The sequence below is a fragment of the Notechis scutatus genome, chromosome 1 (assembly GCF_049901735.1).
Source record: "Notechis scutatus isolate UNSWTSFEM ecotype Mainland chromosome 1, rNotScu1.2, whole genome shotgun sequence".
NCBI lineage: Eukaryota > Metazoa > Chordata > Lepidosauria > Squamata > Elapidae > Notechis > Notechis scutatus.
In genome coordinates, this window is record NC_142009.1 from 196,033,829 (window position 1) to 196,051,472 (window position 17,644).

The following is a 17,644-nucleotide window of genomic DNA, read 5'->3' on the forward strand; positions in this document are numbered from 1 at the left end:
ACAGTGTTTCTCTGTTTTCAAGCAACTTTGGCCTTTAATATTATACAGTAGCATTAACTTGTGCAGAGAGAACCTGGGAGGGGAGGGGAGTGAGCATAATTTATGTATGTTTTTACAGATCACCCAATCATAATTTTAAGGGTCCTTCCCCTCCCCCACTCAAGAAATTTGCTTAGACTGAAATGTGTGAATGAATAGAACATGATTCTCCTTAGCAGTAGTTCCTAGAGGTAGAAATTGTCTTTATGCAGTAACCCAATGCTCTGCATATTGCTGCCTCATGACCACTTTTGGATACCAGTTGCATTCCATGTGCCATTTCAAGAAATATGTATATGGTTATTATCACAAACAAAACCACTGACCAAATAATGAGGGGATTAGATTTATAATACAAAAATACTGACATTGTATTCCTTCTGACTTCCTGTTGGCTTCCTCACTGACTTTGCTTATTGGAAGCCGGCAGGGAGTGTCAGAAGTCACAATCACAATCACAATCACCAATGCTATAATGACCATAAGTTTGCAAATACAACTGGTCTGAAGATTGTTAACATTTCAATGCCATGACAGTAATGGGTCCCAGTTATATGCTGTTTTTTTTAGTTAGTACATTTGAGGTACCTTGATTTAAAACTTTTTGCGTTATGATGCACTGTTTGGCTAACTGAAGATTAGAAACAGACAGGAGAGTTTTAGTAGTATATGGATTGAGTCTTATGAATCTCCCAAACTCCTGAAGCAGCATTTCAGCCATATGTTCTAATTTTTGAACACCTGCAAATGCCCAACCACAAAGGAGTATAAATTAAAAGTAAGCAAAAACAGAACTAAATATCCTACACTGTAGTCCTCTAGAGATTTGCTCGATAAGAAATGACACAAATAAAGAATTTACTCAGAGGGGAAGATACAATTACTTGGCACTGTATCAGAATCACAAGGTGCTTTGTATTTTAGAGTACTACTAACACTTGCATTCCTAGAATGGATTAGAACTGACTGCTCCACTAGAAAACATGGAACCTATCCAAGACAGCAGTGTTTTATAAGAGAATTGTTTCTACTCAGATTTGAGCTCCATATGCACTTTTCACGATGAGCTATTTGAATGGATGCTAAATAAGTGGCCATGCATCAGTTTTGCAAGTGTGCTGGGATTACAGTGGCCCATTTTTACAAGGTCATTTTTAATCATTTTTCTGAGAAAATGCCTTCAGCCATCTAGTGTTCTGCAGTGGAATTTCAAGGAGAAAATGGTTTTGGAACACATACTTGAATTTTAATTTTTTTATTGTGCAGAATATGGGCTAACAATTCTAAATACCAATGTTACTGCATCTATTTATTACACTATATTTTTGATCAGTAGTTGTATATGTTTTGGTGGAAGATGTGTTTATGGGCTTGCACTACAAAATGTTACTGTGCTCAATTCCTTACTCTTATTAATTTTTTTTATAAACTACTGGACAAAAGTATTTCTTGAGTGACATTCTGCTTTTACTTAACAGCATCAATTCAAACCATAAGAAGGAACATTTTAACTACACCAAGATTAAAGGAATTCACTGCAATCACTATAGCAACTGTCTTAGGGAAAACTAACATGCTGAACAACCTGCAGCCTAAAATTAGATCTAGGACGCAATAAAAAGCATAAATGCAGCAACACACCCTACATTTTGATTTCTAAGCTATCTTATAATTGCTTTTTTTGCACAGTAAGAACAAATAAGTTCCTTCTTTAGAGAATCGTATGAGAATAAATAGGCTCATTAATGTCCAGTACGCTAATGAGCAGTGGATGAAGGAGGTGTTAATTATGCTACAGTAAGATTCAAGGATAAAGCCCTGGTGAGCTCTTGGATATATGTTATAGCTTAAGCCTTCACTAGGTTTGTGTACTTTGAAGTTCTTTGCAAAGCACAATAGCAATGTAGTAACCTTACAGTCTGCAAAAGAAATTTTTACAGGCAGTTGGATCACAGGGTCAATTGAAGAAAAATAAATTAGTACTGCTTTAATTTTGTTAGCATTTGACTGTTTTAAAATCTTAGCTTTCTTTGACCACAATATTTATATTGTGATTTATAAGATTTATATTGTGATTTATTAATATTTGATTTATAAGTGCATTAAAATGCAGCCTAAAGGCTTAATGCAAAATTACTTCCAAAGATGAAGAAATAAAGAGCTTCCTCTAATGTCATGGTGGGGAAAAGGGTATAGATTAAGGTAGCTTTTTATTATTACATGATATCTGCTCCTACAATTCTTCTCACCAACTGGACGATTTAATTCTGCCTGGTGCAAGTGCCTTGAGACTTTGCAGAGGTCACTTCAACAGTAGACAGCTTATAACAAAACCATTAGCGGTTTGGCTAGCTTAAGGAAACCTCTTACTTTTCTTTTTTTGTTTATTATCACTGCATGAATCTGCAGCATATGATAGTTTATAATTTCTCAGGCTTGTTAAATTCATGTTAAAGGTCTGTTTTCTTGTTGAATAAATTTTGTTCATATAATGCTGCCTATTTCATACAGTGAGTCTTTAATAGCACCTTTGGTCTATGCGCAACTCACAGATCAAAACAGAGGACTAAAATAGGGGTTGATGATGCTATTTACATGTGTGATTCCTGCTGTCTTCTTGTTAGTAGCTTTAATATAATAGAAGACCTTGTCTGTTTTGTAATTAACACATCTTTACTGGAGAGATATTTGGAAGTGATTGCTGTGAATATACTGGTTAGTAAAATAAACACAATCACACACCACTTTCTGTTATCAGACAAATTTGTGAATTGTACACATTATACTCCAGATCAACAAACTGTGATATAACAGCCAAAGAGAAGACACATTTATATAACCCTATATTTTTTTTCTGAAAACATGCATTCATTCTGACCTTGTAAATATAATTAGTTTGTAGGATGCATGGAATTAAAAAGCATAGATTGTTTAGTAATTGCAATGACTGCAAGTAGGATATCCAATATTTGGAAACTACATAAAAAAATCAAAACAACATTTTTATTTACATCTTGTTTCTTACAAATCATCACTATCTAGAAAATACTTTCTGTCTTACTTTCAGTTGTTATTCAAAATCAATTATCTACACCATCACTTGCCTTTGTCAAAAGATGGCTTTCAAACAGCTCTTCTAGTAACTTTTTCATCAAATCATCCTACTATTATCTACAAATCCATCTCTGGACACTGTTTCTAGAATAATATGCTTGATAGTTTTATTACTTAAAAATATTTCAGCAATGCATTTATTTTTATAATTAAGCTTTTTCCAGAGGTATTGCAATTGACAAGTGCCCATATACCACCAGATATCTACTTCTTAAATATCTCAACATATCATTACAGTACTTTTTTTTGGGGGTGAGGAGAGAGGAGGGAGAACAAACTCCTAATATGAGTGTAATATCTTTAGTGATGGACTGCAATCAGTTAACTTAGCACTGTTAGTTAGAACTGAAGCCCCTTCTAACATCGCTGTATTTGCAGAAAATGTCCCCGAAGCCCCATAGCAAATAGAAGCTATCTTTAAAAAATGCATTAAGATGCTTTGCAATTCAAGCATCCAGCCATTGTTCATACACATTTATAAGAAAACAGCATTGTATAAGAAATCCTGTGTAAAGGCTATAATGTAACTATTGCCAGGTGTGGAAGGAAAAGTAATGTCCCATCTAAAATCTCCTTTATCACCTGCAACTGAACTGTTATCAACTGCTTAGTTGGTTTCTAGATTCTTTGAAAAATTAAATGGAACTATGACCCTCGAAGTGCAGCTGAAGTTTATGACCACTTTGATATTTATGCTGGTGTGCACACTTAAAAACCGTGACCAAAGAACATCTTGGGTCCCCTGTAAGCCCACAGCATAAAAAATTCAGAGAAATCTTACTTTTATGCCATTTCCAATGAAAAGCACTAAGAACAGAAATTGACTCATGCCAAATGCATACCACTGAATTGCTGTGATTGTGAGTTTTGAGGTCTTACACATGGTAATTATTTATAAAAATGTCAATTTTAGTTCTGAAAAAAAAAAGATTCTTAGGAGTGCATACATTTTCCTTCTTTATCCTTGGAGGATTTGCTTGCTTTGGTCAGGTTTACTATGCAACCTGAATATCCAGAATGGAGAGACAACTACAGAATAATACATTTGGTCTGACAAGCAAAGACATGCATTTATAACCCCAAAAGCAGAAAAACCACAAGTTTCCAAGCTTTATGTCTTACCAAAGAGAGATGGATTATTCTACATCTCCCATGGTAAAAGGCATTTAAAAATTAATACTATTAAATGAAAAATGTACTCAAAAACTTTTTCATTTAGAAAAGGGAAATAAACCGTTGCAGTTTAACAAGCAAAAATAACTGCCTGCTCTGAAATATACCAAATTGAGTGTTATTGCATTAAAAAAAACACCTTCAGCACAAAGTTTCTCTCTGTTTAATGAAGCATTCTATTTGGAACTTTTATTCGACTATCTCATATAACTATACACAGTTGAGAAGGCAATAAAAAACCCAAGCATGCAATTATTATTTGTATGCCATATATATGTATATTTTATCTATGAAATAATTACTAGAGAGAAAGAAAACATGAGATAAAAATGGAAGAGAAATAAAGCTGGAAATACACAAGGGCTTAATTCAAATGAACTTCCAACTGCAAATGAGCTGCAAACTCATACATTTCTTTATCTTCCTTCCCTCTCCACATGCTAACACAGTACACATTTTTCTCTGTTGCTTGTTTAGTACTAACCAAAGTTCGCCACAATGTCAAGCTTATTAGAGCCTACATTCCAGATGGAGAATCAGAAACCAGCCAAGTATAATTTCTGGATATGTTTCAGAATGTCCACTGATTCAGGCAAACATGGCAAACCACAGCTTAAGCTGAACATGTCAAGGTATGGAGGAAATAAGATTCTATTTGTGTGGATCCATACCTTCTGGTGTTGTTTTTTTTGGTTTTTTTTTTGAGAATATGGACTAATCATGAGAGCTAAAACATGGTTATATAGCTGTGCATAATTACAAATGCTAGCTAGTACTTACTATCATTCAGCTGAAGTTCTTAGTAAACAAAATCTGTGAAATTGATACCTCCCAGTTAGACATCAATAAACAGATTCAATCTATTTATGAATCTCTCTTTCGCAAAGTGAGTTTCTCCCCCCTCCCCCCCATAATTCACCAAGCAACTTAGCCATTGCTGAGTGTTCTAGAGATTGAATTAAAGGTAGTCCTCGACTTACAACAGATTACTTAGTGACTGTTCAAAGTTACAATGGCACTGAAAAAAGTGAGTAATGAGCATTTTTCACACTTATGGTGGTTTCAGCATCCCCATGGTCACATAGTTTACATTTGGCTGCTTGGCAACTGACTCACATTTATGACGGTTGCAGTGTCCTGGGGTTATGTGATCCTCCTCAGTGACCTTCTGACAAGCAAAGTCAATGGGGAAGCCAGGTTCACTTAACAACTGTTTTACTTAACAACTGCAGTGATTCATTTGACAACTGTGGCAAGGAAGGCAAAATTGAGGCAAAATTCACTTAATAAATTTATCACTTAGAATTTTTGGGCTCAATTGTAATCATAAATTGAGGGCTACCTGTATAAGTTACTCCTTGCTCACAATTCTGAATTTGTCCAGTGTGTTTACTATATAATAAGGAGAAATAGCATCAGATTCTCTGTCAGTTTTTAAAAATGGACAACCCACTGATTTTGATTAGAGGAGAATATTTGTAGGATTGAAGGGTCCTTGATGTTTGCTGTGCTTGGTTGTTTTCTTGTAGACGGTTCATTACCCAAAGTAGATAACATAATCTAGGGAATGGGGTTTGCTCTCATTTTATATTCTAGTGGCTTGCTCTGTCAGTGCTGGTGGAAGTGGTCTTGGTAGTTCTTTGGTTGGGCTATTTACTGTTAGCTTGTTCAACAGTTGCTTGATTGGGATATTGTTTGCTTCTTGCTTATCGCTCTAATGTTAATCTTGGTGTTAATCTCTGCTCATCTGGATGTTGATTGCTGGTGAGGGGGTGTTCTGGTCTTTGGTTTGCTGATTGTCTCTTCTGAATGGTATCTAGATGTTGTTTATGTCTACGTGACACTGATGGCCAATTTGTCAGATGCCTGGCTTCCAGGAAATCTCTCACATTTTTGGACTTGGCTTGGTTTAGGATGGCCATAGTTTCCCAGTTGAAACTATGGTCTAGTCCAGGGGTGTCAAACTCAATTTCATTAAGGGCCAGATCAGAGTTGTCTTTGACCTTGGGGCGCCAGGGTAGGCATGACTGGGGTGGGCGTGACCAGCTCGACATCTCTTGTACTGGGGGCGCCTGTGGGGGCCCTCGTGCTCTGCCAGCAAAAATGGGCTCCCGAGCTCTATTTGTGGCTGCAATGTGTGTCTTTTGATTCCCTTAGGAAGTTTTGGATAAGTTTAGTTGGTTTGTATGCTATGCTGTGCTTATAACAGTCTGTTGATGGATTTTGAGATGTTTTTGATGTATGGCAGTGTTATCCTTTTCATAGTTATGCTGGTTGTGCTATATTGCATTGAGTGATCAGGAAACATTTTGATGAAGGTGTGTGGATATTCATTTTGTTGGAAGATGTTGCATAGATGATCTACTATATTTCCTCTTTCTGATATTCAGGGTTGTCGCAATGTGTCTGTGCTAGTCTAAATAGTGTTCTTACTCAGCTTCTCTTGTGGAGGTTGGGTTGTCACTTAGGTAGTGGAGCACTTGATGGGTGTGGATGGTTTTCAATAAACTTGTGTTGCCATTGCTATCTCTGCTGATAAGGATATTCAGGAAGGATAGTGTGTTGTTTTCTTCTTCCCTTGTGAATTTTATACATTTGAAGATTATGTTGATGGTTGTGGTGTGTTCTCTAGTTGGTCCTTTTTTAAATTACGACAAAGATGTCACCTACATATTTGATCCATATTGTGAGCTGTATGCAAAGGAGTGCTATCAATTGCAGGCATTGCATTATGGTCTCTGCTATGAAAGCAGTGATCCCGTGGGTGTCCCTTTGTTTTGTTGACATATTTGTCTGTCAAATTGAAGGTAAATGGTTAGGCAGAGGTTGATAAGATCCATGATTCTGGGTATTTCTGTCTTGGTGTATTTGGTTATTCGGTCGAGTGTACTGTGGACTACTTTCATGGATTCTTTGGCTATTTTTATTTAATGTATGGCATATCATACATAGACTAGCAATATATATTAATATTTCATCTAGATTAGTAAAACACAATAAAATAAAAATATTAAAAGGATCTATGTTCAAATACCAATGTCTAGGCTATCTAACCAATGAAGCACAGCATCATTTATTATTTTTAAAAAATCAGATATTGGACTGGTGTCTGCCCTCAGCTTATAGCCAGTCATGATGGGACATATAGTTTGACATGGGATCCTGCTGTTACACTGAGGGGAGAATACTATGCCCCAGTCATATAGTGAGTCCTGGCAAACGCCGTGTGAAGTACAAATCCTATTCAGGATTGTCCACTGTCAATGTGGTAGTTCAAAGTCTGGTACCTTTTTTGTAGGGTCATTTATATGTCTTCCTATGTCTGAGCATCCCACAACTGATTGGGAATCAAATGTTAAAGTTGTTGGGCAGATGTTGTGGGCTTTCTGGATTTAAGTCTTCCAGCTAATAAATAAGGAAGGTCAGCGTGGTAGGTAGGAGTTGTTCATAATTTTCTGTATTCTCTCATTAGTGCATCTTGCCTTTATAAAGCTGGCAACCCTATATGGCTCAGAACAGGAAGTCAGCATATCAGAGTGGTTTTAATACATCTACTTGTAATCCTCATGGTGTTGTTGAGTTTGGCATCTAGCTTAGTAGCATGGCAGTTGTAAAGCCATACAGGGGCACAGTATTCTGCTGCGGAGTAGATCAGCCCTTGTGCAGATGATCTGAGGGTGGCAGCTGAAGCCCCCATTTAGTTCTACATAATTTTTGAAGTATGTTGCTCCTAGTATTGATTTTTGCTGTCATATTCTCCAGTTATATCTTATAGGAGAGTCTGGTGCAATGTTACTCCAAGGTACTTTGGATGGGTGTTATAAGGGAGTAAGTTGTTGTTTAAGTAGAGCTTAAGTAGAGATGTTGTTCTCAGTAGACTCTCCAAACATGAAGTAGCAACAAGGGGAAGCCCAGACTAGAAACATTAGAGAAAGACATTGTAGAAAGCATTAAAAATGTCTTGAAGGACAGAGGGAAGATCTGTTATAAAAGCAATCTATATACATCCAAAACTCTCCTGTTGGTTTGATTATTTGTAACTGTCAGCTGGGTGAAATAGTGCATCAGGGCAACAATTTTTGAATAAATATACTTCAAACGGGCTAACTTACAGAATGCATCCAAAATGTGGGATCCATAACACCCGTGGAATTGAAAATTGGCAAAACTGTGGCTGCTTCAGTGCTGCGATGGTCAGCAGCAGTCACATGATCTTCATTTCAATGCTCCCTGATAGCTTCCTACAAGGAAAGTCTAGTGGGAAGCTGGCAGGAAGTCAGAAGTCACTCCTACTCTCACTGCCCTTTTTGCCCAACCATGGTCATTCTGTTTCTCAGTTTAGTAAGGAAATATCTCTGAACAGGTTACAGATTGTGTACTACTTACACATAAATGAAGTTTTAGTTCATACTAACAAAGAGATTTTCAAAAATGTTTTAGACAGCCTCTCCTTTTTATATGAAAATAAAGAAGAGAAAGGAAGCACATTTAGAGTTGCAAGATTCTGTTACTACGGCTTTTTTAAAAAAATAAAATTTATGTCTACATGGTCTCTGTTAGTGTGGTCTATTTGTGGGACTGACAGTAATGCAGGCTAGGGAAAAGAAATTAGCTGGCTCTGGGAACAAAGTGGAACAAACTGTGGATGGCAGACAGTATACCTACATTGAGAATCACTGAAGGTAATGGTTGGATGGCTGGAGAGAACTGCCAGAGAGTGTATGAATGACAAAAGGGAGAGGAGAGAATAGACTAATATTAGTTAATTGATTTGAGAGTAAGAAACATTGATGAAGGATTCTTCAGACATTGCTGCCCATCATGTCTCTAAACAGAACTACAGAGAACAACGTCTCTAAACAGTACTTGAGTTCTATGCATAGAACTCAAGCTGAACCATTTTTGAAAGTTACATAATACATAACAGGACTGCTCATTTGACCAACAATTGGTATAAAGATAGACATTTTATTAAGACGGGGACATTTCAGCTCCTCCTTTCTAGTGAATGCTTCTATTGTCAGTATTTTAAGGATTCTTCCTCTATATTTTAGAGACACATCGGTTTCGCGGAAATAAGATACATTTGGCTGAATTTTAATCAACAGTGTATGTTATATATATAGGAATATGGTAGATGAGGAGTTTGCATCCATTGTTATATGCAAATCTCTCACCTGAATATTGAAGTTCAAAAACTTGTCATTTTCTGACATTGGGAATATATTACACTCTTATAGTATACTTACACGCCAAAGAACTCTCCAGACCCAGAGCAGTTATGTGCTAGCTGTATACAACTAATTAGCGAAGAGCTAGGTTTGGATGGGAGATCATACGAAAGTGGAGTAGTTGATGAAGGCAAACATTCGGAAGCACAAAAAATTAAGCCTTAAGAAAAACTGAAGCTACAGGAACATCAAGAGACCAGATGATCCAATGTGACTTGGGAAGAAGCAAAGACATACCAAAGTGTGCACACTAGTCCTCAGAGCAGATGGCACACAACAGTTCTTGGTGTTTGCAGTTATGAATCAACAAGATATTTCTACAAACCATACTCAAGAAATCAATTCTGCCAAGAATCTTGTATAAATTCAGGCTTTGATGAAATGGAAGTATAAATTAAGATGGTCCACTGAAATTGAGTTTGGTTTTAGAAGGGAATTTGATATATTTTCAGAAGTTATAGAAGTGGGCGTATATTTTGGATTGTCATATTTTCAACGAGCTGCTTTCTTTTTGTCAATCTCACAGTATTTGGGACAATAACCAATTTGAAGGCACTCTTTGAACTTTTATCTGTACTTTCTTTCCAATAAAATTATCTTTCTGGATCTTTTCAATTCTTTCTGTGCTTGGGGCATCAAAGTGTGTGGTTTCGTGTTTCTTTTCTTATGACAATAGTAGCAACAGCACTTAGACTTATATACCATTTCACAGTGCTTTTACAGCCCTCTCTAAGCAGTTTACAGAGTCAGCATATGCCCCCAACAATCTGGGTCCTCATTTTACCCACCTCAGAAGGATGGTAGGCTGAGTTAACCTTGAGCCTGGTGAGATTCGATCTGCCAAATTGCAGGCAGCCAGCAGTCAACAGAAGTAGCCTGCAGTACTGCATTCTAACCACTGCGCTACCATGGCTGTAGTAGTAGATATTGGGTTATAAAAATGAAAAAGCTGCTTCTATTTTTCTGGAAAAAGAAAGGAATAGGAATTGAATTCCATCTTCCTCAATGTGATTGATTGCAGGAACGTCCGGGGTCAGTACGGCAAACTGAAGACACCTCCAGAAAAGTGGAGCTGACAACTGAAGAAAGACCAAGGAACCAGTGAATAAACTAATTCCATAGAAGTCAGTCTGAATAAGGTGAGGATGGGAGATCACCCACACATGCTCCAGATGGTTGCTCCTTGTAAGGAGACCATAGGATATTAGTTTTGCACGGGATTGAGCACCGAGAGATAACAAGATCATCCCCCTTGCTCACAATCCAGCAGAGCCTTTTAAAAGACACTTCGTTTGGAATCTCACTTTCTACTCACTTTCAGAAATTGTCTATTAACCATTTTAAAGCTATTGAAGACCTTCAGAATGACAAATCTAAAAAGTCATCAAATACAAGCATGTTCTCTGATACCAGTTAATACTGGTACTTAGAATATGACACAAAACATCAGAAACATTAAAGAAGATCTTTGAAGAATGGAGCCAGAAATTAATAACTATGATGTCAACACTGTCAGTGATGTCTGTTTTTATGTATATACAATGGCCAAAATATGTTATGAAGAATGACAGGTGTGGAAAAAATACTGGAAGTAGAATTACAAATGACAGGCCAGGATAATGATTTGGAAAAGGACACTTTACTGGAAATACAAAAATAAAACTGGCTAAATTAAAAGGAAAATGATTAACCAAAAGAATGACCAGGAAAATGTTTTCTATTAGAGTTATAAAAATGGCTTTTAAAGTCTTGAAGAAATCTGTGCAATGGGATAAATAAGAACTGAAGATAAATCAAATCCTACAACAATATTTGAATTAAATATTAAGACTGTTAGTAGTAAAAGAAAGGAATATAAAGTTTGCTTATTTGATAAAGTTAAATAAGACATGCTCTGCCAAAACGTTGTGGACTTTTTGCTGACATCAGGATTGGAAAGTTGATATTTTATGGATTTGCTTATAAATAAAGGAGTATGGAATTAAGGCACCATGTTCAAGGTTATTTGGTAACATCGAAAGTAAATAGGTAACTAAAACACTCCTTACAGGATAGGTAGAAGCACAGACCAGCATTTTCTCTGCAACATTCTGGCCCAGTTCTAAAGTTTCTAGTGATAACACTCTAAATATAAAACTTCACAACAATAATGTAGACTAAATGCAATACCATCAGGTTTGAGGCCTTGTCAGAAACAGAGTTGGCACAACAAGGTAGGTTAGGCAAAAATACTGCTGTTTCAGCTGCTACCTAATATTCATGTGCACAAATGAGCTGGAGAATATTCTCAAGTATTAATCTGATTCGTCAGGAGATACTCTATGAAAAACTTGTAGAATTCATTCTCCGAACATCTCTCTTATTAAGTTCAATTTTAGAAAAAATAGATATTAACTTTTTAAGAATTCCAGAGAAATGCAAAAGCTTACCTAATCAACTATAAATGTGTCCAATCAATTATAAAAATGTCTAATGAGATGGGATTATATTAGCCAGCTTTATCAAGAAAAGTGAATAAAAAAAAATGCCTGGGAATACAGACTAGAAACATTCACAATGCCCAAATCCTCACCGTAGTTGTCAGCTTTTATATGAATCAATGGGTAATCTGCAATAGTACAAAAGCATTGTTTTGCATCATAGGAGAAATTTTGAAGCTGAGAAGTAATTTCTTTGCCTTATATTTTTTTCTCCTTTCCTAATATCATTTCAATCTGAAATGCTAAGCATAATTTTATATTTTACAATTACCCATTTAAGTCACCTCATTTGAGGTTTTTTGTTGGGCAGAGGGATTGTTAACTGGACACACATATAGAAATATACTGACATTTAAAAAGAAAATTAACAGTTAACTTGGCCATATGTTGCTATTATTATACTCATACAAGTGATCATTTCATCCTATCAAGAAAGTGGCAACATTTATAGTTGGTTAACCAGCTTACGATCACAGATCCATTAACACAAAAACTTAAATACTTAAAATATTTATAACATTGCACAAATGTCATACATATTAATTGAATGACTATTCTGTAATACAATAGGAAAGCATGCTGAAACAAAACACCTCAGCAGTATTTTAAAGCAGTAACCACCTAGCCAATTTCTGTATGTTCTGTAGTTTTTCTAATCCACTCTCCCTGTGGCTGAGCAAAATCGAATTGCCTCTCACATTTGCAGACAGCTCTGTGAAGGTGATAATAGAGCTGCTCCCTGCTGTCATGAGGCAGGAAATAGGAAAATGGCATATGGGGCTAGAAAGAAATAAAAAAAGAATCAAACAAGAACAAAAGAGATTTCAACAAAGGACAAACTATAACCCAATATGCTTTGCAAGTTAATCTCTTTTCATAAGGATTCTGCATAATCATTCATCTGCAAACTTGCCCTAAAATGTGAATGGTTGCAAAGTTGTTAGGGAAATTTTTATTTTGGAGAATATGCAAAAAGTACCCTATTTCATCTCAAGAATGAACATTATGTATCTCTAGAGAAGGATTTAATCTATCTTGATCTGCTATTTCATTTTGAAAAGATTGAAGGTTTTACCAACCTAAATTGTATTTATAGTCTTGACCCTAAGATACAAATTGCATTGGATTTAATAGAAATGCTTACTATGTAGGAAAAGGGTTTTTTTTAGTTTCTTTTTAACTTACCCATAAAGACCAAAGAGCTCTTCAAGAACAAAAGTACAGGAAATCAAATAATTAAAGGAAATCAAAATTTTCTATTAAGCTCAAGTTAGCTATATTTAATTTAAGCAAAAAAGGAGAAGGATAATTCTCATATTCTAAAGAGATGGTTGAAATAACACATTTTCCATTTTTTTCCATGTAATTTTTTCCATCCATAATATATGATTAAAAAAACATTAAAAGAGGCATTTCGCCCACTTAATAAAAAATAGCACATACCTTTCCTTTCACACTCTGAATGGGATCCACTACTACTGCCACAGCTCTTTCTGAAAGGGCCTCAAAACTCTGTTGAGTATTGATATCCACACCAGACAACCAACAGCCAAAACCAGGATGACTGTGATACCAGCCAACAACCATCTCAGGTCTGGAAAAAAAGGAGGCACTGGGATGATCAATTATTTGCAGCAGGACATATGAAAGGCAACAGTGTAATTTATATAAGAAAATACTAAGGTAAAAGAAAGCGCCAGTAGAAACATTTATATTTATGCTCACCACATTATAATAAAAACATGAAAATGTGGTGAAGAAGTGCTAGCATTAAGGGAGGTGTAGTAACAAATGCAGCTCAGGCTCTCAGTTTTTCATCCTGATGCCACACCTCCCATCCAATTTTTATCCTTTCCACATTCTGGGAAATATCTCCTCTGAACACACTAGAGCCAAGTTGGCTTTTCACTGTGGAATATCTATTTCGAGCATGGATGATAGGATCAAATGACATCAAAAGACTAAATATCAATTAAACCAGAAGTTGAGATTTGCTCAAAAAGCAATTTGCACTGTTCTGTTTGGTGGTCAAGACTTTTGTTAACATTAATCCTTATAAGCTTTTATATCAGTATAAAATTTCAGCACAAAGATAGCATCTGTTGACACATTCCAAATGAAGTCCTGATTTTTAAAAAATATTTGAATGTCAAATAATCTTTATTGGGTATACAGAACAGTGGTTGAAAAGTTGCAAAGGGTGGTTAGTTGTCCCTTTTCTATTGTGGTAATACAGAAATGTAACATCTTATTGAATATTGTAATTTCTCCATACCTGAAGAAAAACAGTGATAGGAATCTGAAAACGCTTATCTGGCTTTTGACAATATATTAAAGCCATTATTAAATGTAAGCAATCTATCATATAAAGCACCCAGAAGGAAGGTTATGTTTAAACACTAGTAAATGATAGGGCAGGAAATCAAGAGGACTTGGCTGTTATTATAACATATTTTATAGTCAATAAAGAAAATCCTAACCTTCCAGTCTGTTTTAACATATCCAACATTTTGGCTTGAAACACAGGATCAACTGCCTCCACACTGACTCCCTGCATTTGGAAGCAGATTAACAAAGGCAATTTTAGGTAAACTTTCATGATCAATTCAGGACAGTAATAATATGATCTATTAATGAAGAGAAATGTCAGAAATCACAAAAATATTTCTTTTAACAAACACATTTAATCCATTTGTATTCACTGCTCTTTTTTAGAAGTGCACAGCAATTTAAAGCCTAGAAGATTTTATGAAGTGAGCTGTGGCTGCTTTGTCTAAGATCTACTTTGTCTCCCACCATGTATCCAATCTAATCTTGCTTTGAGAGCAATTCAAAAAGTAAATCACCACTATTTATGCCCTTTAGCTAGTAGCTTTCCCATCAAAATCCAGCCTTTTAATTAATACCCCAAGTTTATAAATGTAGTATTTAAAATTTTTTAGAGATATACTTTAGAAGAAAAGAATGAGCTTCAGGAGTCGTCAAAAGCGGACTTAGTCTAGAATCTCTATGTGAGCACAAGAGGGCAAAGTCCGAAATCACCCCTCTTGAATGCTGTTTAACTTTATCTCGTCTCAATCAGATACAAACTGTCAGTCTGAGAAGATCCTGGGCACAGACTTGAACAATAAACAATTAATTGGAATCTTCAAGTATGGGCCTGATTGTTTGCACCTTTCATATTGTTTACCATAGACTTTAATGCTTCATGCAACTGACAGCATCTAGTTACAAAACAACATAGCTATTTATGACTGGAGAAGTTATATAGAACATAAAGCATCACATTATTTATAAGTTTGGATATATGTACTGCATGTATGAATATTTTCTTCAAAAAAATAAGCATGTTGGGGAGGAACATTTTTGAGGTACAATTATAACAGTATTATAGCACACGTGCTAACTGTAAGAACTCACCGTTCCTGACTGTGGCATAGCAAACACATCAATCACTCTGACAGTGTAGTCATCAACAAATTCTCCAAGCATGAGTCCCATAACTTCCATGGGAACACCAGCTCGACCATGCTTCAACATCTGGAAAGATCAGAATTCTACTGAATAATATTTAGGGAACAGATGCTTGATTCTCTGGTGGTTTTTAAATTTCTTTTCTATTATATATTCATATTTTTAGAGCTATAAGGCCAAAAGCAACTTTCTCTGAAAACTCTATAGTATCACTTGTCTTACACAAAGATTCATAGTAAACTATTATTCGTATAGCAAAGGACAATGGGCAGGTACGAGAATGGATCCTATCTCAGAAGATGATGCCTTTAAAAAAGAGAAAAGTGTATTTTATAAAATATATGATCCCTCCAATGCCTATTAGTTCTGCTTGCATAAAACAATCTATAAAATCTATGCTCAAAATACCTTCATTGGAAAAACAACCCGGAGACCTACGAAGAGCACGACAACACCGAACAGTGAGACGCTGGTGGGGAAAAATATCTCTGCTTTTATAGCACAAGTGTCATCTCTGACCATAAAACTGCTCTTCTATGATCAGTGTGCCAGTTATTGCCCAACCATCTAACTGTCATAATCAATGCCTTGCTAGCTTCTCATTTAGGATCATGCAATATATGCCATATAATGGGGCTTATAAAAATAGCACCATTTTACTTTGTATTCTATATTGTACCGTATATAAAAACCATGAATAATTTGAATAAGTCACATTTAGAGGTTATGTGTAAAGCATCTATAGGCATGGAACAGATAGCTGCCCATAGTAGTAAAATTAAAGCTACTTACCAGTATACCATCAACCACATAAAATATACAGTGGAGAAAAAAATGAAGGACAAAAAACTTATAAAGAGTTCAATAACTGAATATACTCATTGAATGCTAAGTGTTGAGCAATTTTTACTGGCCAGGAGGAAAAACTGAACGGAAGTAAGAATATGACAAACAATTGTATCAGAAAGTAGCATTATCTAGATCAGAGGTCTCATTCTCGCGGCCCACGGGACAACTGTGGCCCGCAGGACGACATCCTGTGGCCCCCACCATGATATGAAAGCATAATATTAGTGTATAATATAAATATAAAGTATAATATAAAGTATAATATTATGCGGCCCAGCCTCACCCAGACTCTGCCTCCAGCGGCCCCCAGGTAAATTGTGTTTGAGACCCCTGATCTAGATATTGCTTGACCACATCACTCTCAGCATCCTTTGCCATTGCTGGGAGCTGTACTTCTGCAACACCTGGAAAGCTTCCGGTTTCCCATTTCTCATACCTGATTTTTAAACACCTCAGAAAATGGAACTTTCAATGTAAGACACAGCAAAAACATCCTGCTTATAATATATTCAGTGCTTTGCGCAATACTTAAAAAAACACACAAATATTTACCTTTAGAAGTGCAAGTGAAGAAATATAAACTTGCTCAGCTGTGTCAACTGCAGGTGCATCTGTAGGAGGTCCCTAGATAAAGAAACAACACTCTATAATATATACAACTCCATTTTATAAATAAAATGAGCTTCATCTAAAAAGACACTGCAGGAATATATTCTGTTCTATTAAATGCAGAATTTTGAAACAAAAATGGTAGTAAGCAATCTCAAACCCCTACTCTAATATAGAGGAGTTTCAACTTTTCCTTCCCTGACTATTTAAAAAGACTCATATGAAGAATACTGTGGTTGTATTTCCTCCCCTGCACGTATGAAAAGAAGCTTAGTAAGACACTGAACTATGAATTGGAAGATCTAATTTAACTCTGCATCTGTCATAAACTCCTAAGTGTTTTTCAGCAAGTCACTAGTTGGCTTCACACACTGCAATACCTCAGTGCCATAGTTTGATGAATAAGCATAATGGTTATTCCCATATATTAAGCAAAAACCTTACATGTCACATTGTATTTTAGCACAATACCTGAACCCTATCACTCTTAAGTATTGGCCCTGCACCTATGAAGATTACACAGATCCTTCTCCCATTCATACAGTGCTGATTACTATTTATACATCTCTCAATTCCAGTCAAATCTATTTGGTTGTGCAGCATTTATCTGGTCAGAATAATAATAATAAAAAAATACATACTGCTCTTTCTCCCTCTCCCTTTCCTTCTCACAAA

The 17,644-nt window shown here is 35.8% G+C and overlaps 1 protein-coding gene across 4 annotated transcripts in view; it reads right to left on the reverse strand.

The window, feature by feature from the left end:
* The window catches only part of PSMD14 (proteasome 26S subunit, non-ATPase 14), a 110,067-nt gene that overhangs the window by 13,940 nt on the left and 78,483 nt on the right, over positions 1–17,644 (reverse strand). For all 4 annotated transcript variants that reach the window (XM_087949860.1, XM_026674417.2, XM_026674415.2 and 1 more), the window contains 4 exons: positions 16,913–16,984; positions 15,458–15,577; positions 14,518–14,588; positions 13,481–13,631 (listed from right to left, as the gene is read on the reverse strand). In XM_087949860.1, the coding sequence (XP_087805986.1) occupies positions 13,481–13,631; positions 14,518–14,588; positions 15,458–15,577; positions 16,913–16,984 (414 nt within the window). The remainder of the gene's footprint in view (positions 1–13,480; positions 13,632–14,517; positions 14,589–15,457; positions 15,578–16,912; positions 16,985–17,644) is intronic.